The 6,000-nt window shown below is 40.0% G+C and overlaps 1 protein-coding gene across 1 annotated transcript in view; it reads right to left on the reverse strand.

The window, feature by feature from the left end:
* Positions 1–5,775, reverse strand: part of rictor (rapamycin-insensitive companion of Tor) — a 36,745-nt gene extending 30,970 nt beyond the window's left edge. Inside the window, exons 1-5 of the mRNA XM_080278721.1 lie at positions 5,700–5,775; positions 4,144–4,456; positions 3,490–3,621; positions 2,943–3,133; positions 2,548–2,779 (exon numbers count right to left, since the gene is read on the reverse strand). Coding sequence (XP_080134847.1) covers positions 2,548–2,779; positions 2,943–3,133; positions 3,490–3,621; positions 4,144–4,456; positions 5,700–5,742 — 911 coding nt within the window. The 5' untranslated portion in view covers positions 5,743–5,775. The remainder of the gene's footprint in view (positions 1–2,547; positions 2,780–2,942; positions 3,134–3,489; positions 3,622–4,143; positions 4,457–5,699) is intronic.
* Between the last annotated feature and the right edge of the window lie 225 nt (positions 5,776–6,000).

Genomic DNA, 6,000 nt, shown 5'->3' on the forward strand with positions numbered 1-6,000 from the left:
CTTTCACAAATAATTTTATTTCATATCCTATCCACTCTCTGTACTCCACATATATTCCTCAGCAATCCCAGCTCCAATGTTCTCACTCATGACTTTTCATTTTCATGCTTCACCAAAGTCTCACATCCATATGTTAAAGTTGGCACTTACACTCCTTCATGTAAGTCATGTAAGCCTCGTGCTGCTGCAACACTCAGGTCTCTGTTTCTTATCAAGGCCTTCATTGCACCAGCTACCTTCCTTCCCCGTGTCAGTCTACTTTCCACTTCTTTTGCATATTTTCCTCTCTCTTCTATCACTGTACCCAGGTACCTGAACTCTCTAACCAATTCCAGTCTCTCTCCATTCACTGTAACATCACAATGGGAGTTACCTTCTCTCTCAATTACCATCACTTTACTCTTTTCTACATTTACTCTCAAGGCATGACGCTCACAGACATCAGAAAAACTCTGCACTAGTCTACCAAGCTCTTGTCTGGTACTTGCAAGTAGCATTGTATCATCAGCATACAACAAATTTGAGATATTTCATCCATCACCATTCATTACTAATCCCATCCCTCTCTCCATTACTCGTGTTTTTGCTTCTCTCATCACCCCATCCATATATATATTGAACAACCATGGTGACATCACACAGCCTTCTCGCAAACCCACACTGATCGTGAACCATTCACTAAGATGCTCATTTACCCTAACACATGCCTCACTACCATCATAAAAACTCTTGACGGCACCTAGCAGCTTACCATCTACACTATACATGTGCAAACCCTTCCACAATCCTTCACTGTCTACTTTGTCGTATGCTTTTTCCAGGTCCATATGTGCCACAAACACCTTATAGTCCTTCTCACAAGCCTTCTCCACTATCTGTCTCACTGCAAATGTTTGATCCACACATCCTCTGCCACTCCTAAAGCCACCCTGTTCATCACTCACTAGGACCTCTGATATCTCTCTTACTTTCTCTATAATGATCCTTCCAATCCTACAACACTCAATAAACTTATGCCTCAACAGCTAATTCTTGCACTAATTTCGTTCACCTTTATTTTTGTACAGGAGTTCAATCACAGCCTTTTTTGACTCTGCTGGCACAGTTTCACTCATCCATGCCTTCTTATATATCTCCAACAAGTACTTCATTCTGCTCTCTCCACTACACTTAATCATCTCTGCATACTTTATTTAAAGGTATATCCTTAGTACGATTTTGAAGTATCAACAACTGTTCTCACTACGGGTTGTTCATGATTCACTGTAACATTACTCTGAAGTTAGATCTTTGTGCTTTTCATGTTTCTAACCCCCTCAACCAGGAGTGAAACATAAATGTATCACTGAACCCTTTGACTGACAAAGATTTCAATCAACAAAATATAGTTGTTTGTTGTCAGCCTGACTAATGCACAATTCTTTAAACTCTGGCAATGCAAGTGAAAGGGTTAAAGCCACTTTAGTGTTTTCTCTGCTTTCACTTGACAATAAGTCAGGAATTCCTACTGCAAACTGAAAGGTACAGAAAGCTCAAGATCTCCCCACTGTTCTGACAGACAGAGAAAATTAGTTCTAATAGCTTAAACCATGCAGTCTGATGACAGACTTTTAACGGTATTCTTGCCGTCTCCAGGTAATGTAACTCAGCTTTGAGATATTTTACAAACTGCAAAGCAAAATACAGTGCAGTCTTCATTTACCCTTTCATTACAGGAGGTCTCCCAGAAGTTGAATAAAAGTTTCTGGACATGGCAAAAATAAATCTATAAAAATGTCCATCAGACTGAAAGTAATAATAAAAAAGTTTCGGCTGCTACTCATACAATGTCAACTCAGGAAATGCAATGATAAAGCGTATGATAATTATTTAGGTGCTTATAAAATCAAGGGTACTGCATGCTGGATTTCTGTACATATTAACATATATCATTAATTTTAGCCTGGACTCAAATGGCATTTTTGACAGAAATAAGCACTATCTATAAATGGTTTAAGACGGACTGTAAACTGGATATGTTACATGTTGGCACACCTTGCTGAATCCCTTCAACATGACAGGCTTTTTTGAGGCTATTTTCTATCTATCTAACTACTGCCAGACACCTTAACCCTGTAAGGGGAGACCACAAACAAATCGTCTCCATGTCGTCCTGTCCAATGCCACTTCACTGCCTTGCTCCCAGCTCACGCTCCCCTCTCTCGGATACCTCTCCACTCCATCCTTCTATTTCATTTTCGGCCTCCCCCTCCCCCCCTCCACCTCACTCGCATACACTCTTTTCATTAGTCTCTCGCTTTCCATCCTCTCCACATGGCCAAACCACCTCAATGTATTTTTTCTATTACATCCACATCCACACCACAGTGACCCTTCACTCCCTCCTTTGTCAGTCTGCCTCTCCATGTAGCTCCACATGCTCTAAGGATGATTAAAATAATTTGGTATTAGAAAGAATAAACTTAAAATGATGTCGCCCAAACACAAAGGATTAAATCTGGACTGGTGTTCAGATACTGGTATTACAAAGCACATCATCAGCTTTACCTTTTACTGTAGTATTCTGGGTCATAACTGGTGTGCATGTAATGGAAGTCTGAGAATGGTGCAAGTATCATGTGTAGTTGTCCACAATGAGGCCGCCATTCTGGTGTGTTGAGGAGGTACAGCACAGAGCCCATGAGTGCCTCATTGATCCGAGGCATGGCACAGTCCAGGATGTTGTGCAAAACCACCCCAACACCTCCACACTCCACAAACACATGTGGGTTTAACAAAGCTGAAATAAATGCCAGAAATTAAATTACATATACTGTATTTACTACCCGGTCCTCATCCTCTCATTATACTTTAAGTTCGTTTACCAGCTAACGACCTGCATTTGTGATGTACGCCTGTATTACTCTAGAATTACAGCAAATAAAGTTTAACACTGTACACACCCATTTCATTTAATGTGGCAAGGGCAGATCTGAGTAAGCGGTCTCTCTCTTTTGCACCATCCCGAGCAATGGCAACAAGGCAGCGAGCAAGGGCAACTGGGAAGAGGCTAGGAGCTACCTGCAGCATCCGACGAGCTAACCTCAAACCCTGAACTCTCTCAACCTGATTATCAAGCATTATATCTATGCATCTGAAAAGACAACAGAGAAGTGGTTACTATCACCATCCTCAACCTGTCCTGCCTAAAAGGCAGGGTGAGAAAAATGTTACTTTCTCATACACCACACAAAAATTTATACTGCACAACAACATTCTGCATATAAACAATAAATCATCAATATTCTGCATATAAACAATAAATCATGTATGGTAAAGTGGTCCACATTATCATTACCATCCACAGCTACCTTTTTTCCACCTACTGACCCAGCAAGGTGTTGGGAGTATATACTCAGGCTCAAGGAAGCACCCTTAATGACAGGTGCAGTGTTAACTGTAAATATCAACACAGGGCACCTCAGGGAAGTGTTTTCTGAGGCTAATCACCTGACAATGAGAGGCACAGTATTAACTGTGATGAGGGCTTGAACATCATCTTTGGTCTGCATGAGGTAGCGCAGCAGCCGGAGACCACCTGCTCGCACCTCCTTCCCTTCATGCACTAGGCAGCAGCGTAACCTGAAAAAATCATGCAGGCAGTCCTCATTATACAAAAAATCCTCACTATAAATAAAGGGATATTGTCCAAAAATCAACTTTTTTCATACAGCTAACCAGTACTGTGATAAGTCCTCGTTTTGCAACAGGTATGTCTTCAAAAACAAATCACCTTTTCATATAACTGATACTGTAAGTTGGGGGCAAACTGGTGAGTCTGAAAGACAGATGGCAGTGAAACTTTACTACAGCATGCAATTTTTCTTGATTTACTATGGACTTAACTGAAAAGCAGACATAAAATAGGCAAGACATAACAAAGACTTAATATATGTCAAGGCTATGTTCTAGAATATCACAATTCTCTCCACACGACTGACATAATTGACTGATGATTAGCTTTATATATTGTACTTAGAAATGGAAATTTAATTGACAATTCCTGGGATCTATCGTGGACTTCTCTCCATAGCTTAACAATATCACCTGGAGATATCAATCATGAAAAACAGTACATCATCATGCTGTTGGGGGTTAACTCACAGACAGAAGTAATGTTCCATGGTTAGCTCCTCCTCCCCAAAGTCAATCTGAGATGAAATTGACAATTCTTTGTCAGTGGCTGTTGTTGACTCTATCTGCATTTTCACTGGTTTCTCTGTGCTTGGAGACTTCTTGTTGTGGTTTGATGCCAAGATCTTCGTTATTGCCCTGACAGCTGCATTAAGGTAGCCCAGGCGGCGACTCTTTGTGGCACCATCCTGTCGGCAGACATGTCTCACCACTTGGCGCAGCACACCATGCACGCCATACTTGCAGTCCAGCACAATGTTGTCATCTTCATTGTCATGCCGCCCTAATAAAAATATAAACAAATACAGTAATTTTAAAAGTGGCTGTACACTTGCTTTAAATGCCTGGACTGAATGACCAACACCCAGGGCCTCTATGTTTCTGATGCGAGAATACAGGAATGGATGATATAAAGAAAGACAAAAATATTTCTCCTTCCATCTCTCGATCATCAAAACTAGAGCTGTAATGCTTCATCAGGAGCATAGGGACACTGGGGAAAAAAAAAAAAAAAAAAGGAAATTTTATTTCTCTATGATATCTACTGCCTGATGGTATGAGGGAAAGTGCAATACAGTATTAGCCTTATTATGGTGGAGACAACTCTAGTATTCTATTCAAGTTAACGCCAGACGATTATATTCAGTGGAGAGAATGTTACATATGGTACGGTAGTCTGAAAGTGTCATTACCATTAACATTAATGATCTTATGGAAGTGAGGGTCGTATTTCAACTAAAAACACCAAAATATACCAGAAAAATACTGGTACCTGTTCTGAATCTTAACATTACTCATACTTTAAAGGATTTTCTTCATGCTTACTCTACAATATGTAGGGTAATTCATGGAGATAGTCTCCAATGAAGGTCTATCCCAATCTGACATATCTAAATTTCCCATTACAGTATTCTATCTTTTCCTTAGGGTTTTCCTCAGCTCACACATTTTGAAGTGGGAATTACTGCATCAGTATTCTCTTACTTTACTATTGCTAGTGATGCTAATACATTTTCTGGTGGAACTATAATACCTGAAGAAGGCAAGTATATGATGAACTTTACAAAGAACTTGATTATTCTCAAAACAAATGTACCAGTAGCCTACACTCAACATATGTGTTTTGCACTGGTGATACCTCAATTTATCAATCTTTATCCTCCACAACTTAAGATACAGAATCATACCAGGCACTATTTGACCATGGCAATGTTTAAATATTGACAATTATGAACAGGCAGAATGCAACTACCCCAATGAGCTAAGTCGCTAGGCTAGGACTGGTTAGGTTTCTTAAATGTGTTTTAGGCTAGAATACGTTTTAAGGTGCGCTTTTCTATACAAAACTGCTTGATACTTAACCTCCTCCATCCTTAACTAACATACCTTCACTCACAAGGGCAGGGTTGGTCTAAATAACTACCTTTAACTAATGTAAACATGACAGGACCAGAAGTAAATAAACACGTCTGAAGGGAGCTACCTTCTTATTTTTCCCTTCCAACAACGAAGACATTAACACTTACTTCTCAGGGACCTCCCCGCCCTGAAAGATCGTCCCTGATACATGGCTAAGTCACCATTACTGCTGTTTCTTTCAGGTTATGGGAGGGGCATTTTCGACGTTACACTTCGGTACACTCAAGACACCATTATGTAGTAAACAACTGGTGCGGGAATGACCCAAAACCACTCAAATGTACCCAAAACTCACTAATTTTTGTAGTTTATTATTGTTTCCAAGCAGCTTTATTGAGCTTGGGATTGATTTTTCGAATTAATATAGTCTTTGTTTAGCTCTTTCACTACTGGAGATCTACCTTGAAT

The sequence above is a fragment of the Coenobita brevimanus genome, chromosome 74 (assembly GCF_032717465.1).
Source record: "Coenobita brevimanus isolate Jiangsu-jjx chromosome 74, ASM3271746v2, whole genome shotgun sequence".
Lineage (NCBI taxonomy): Eukaryota > Metazoa > Arthropoda > Malacostraca > Decapoda > Coenobitidae > Coenobita > Coenobita brevimanus.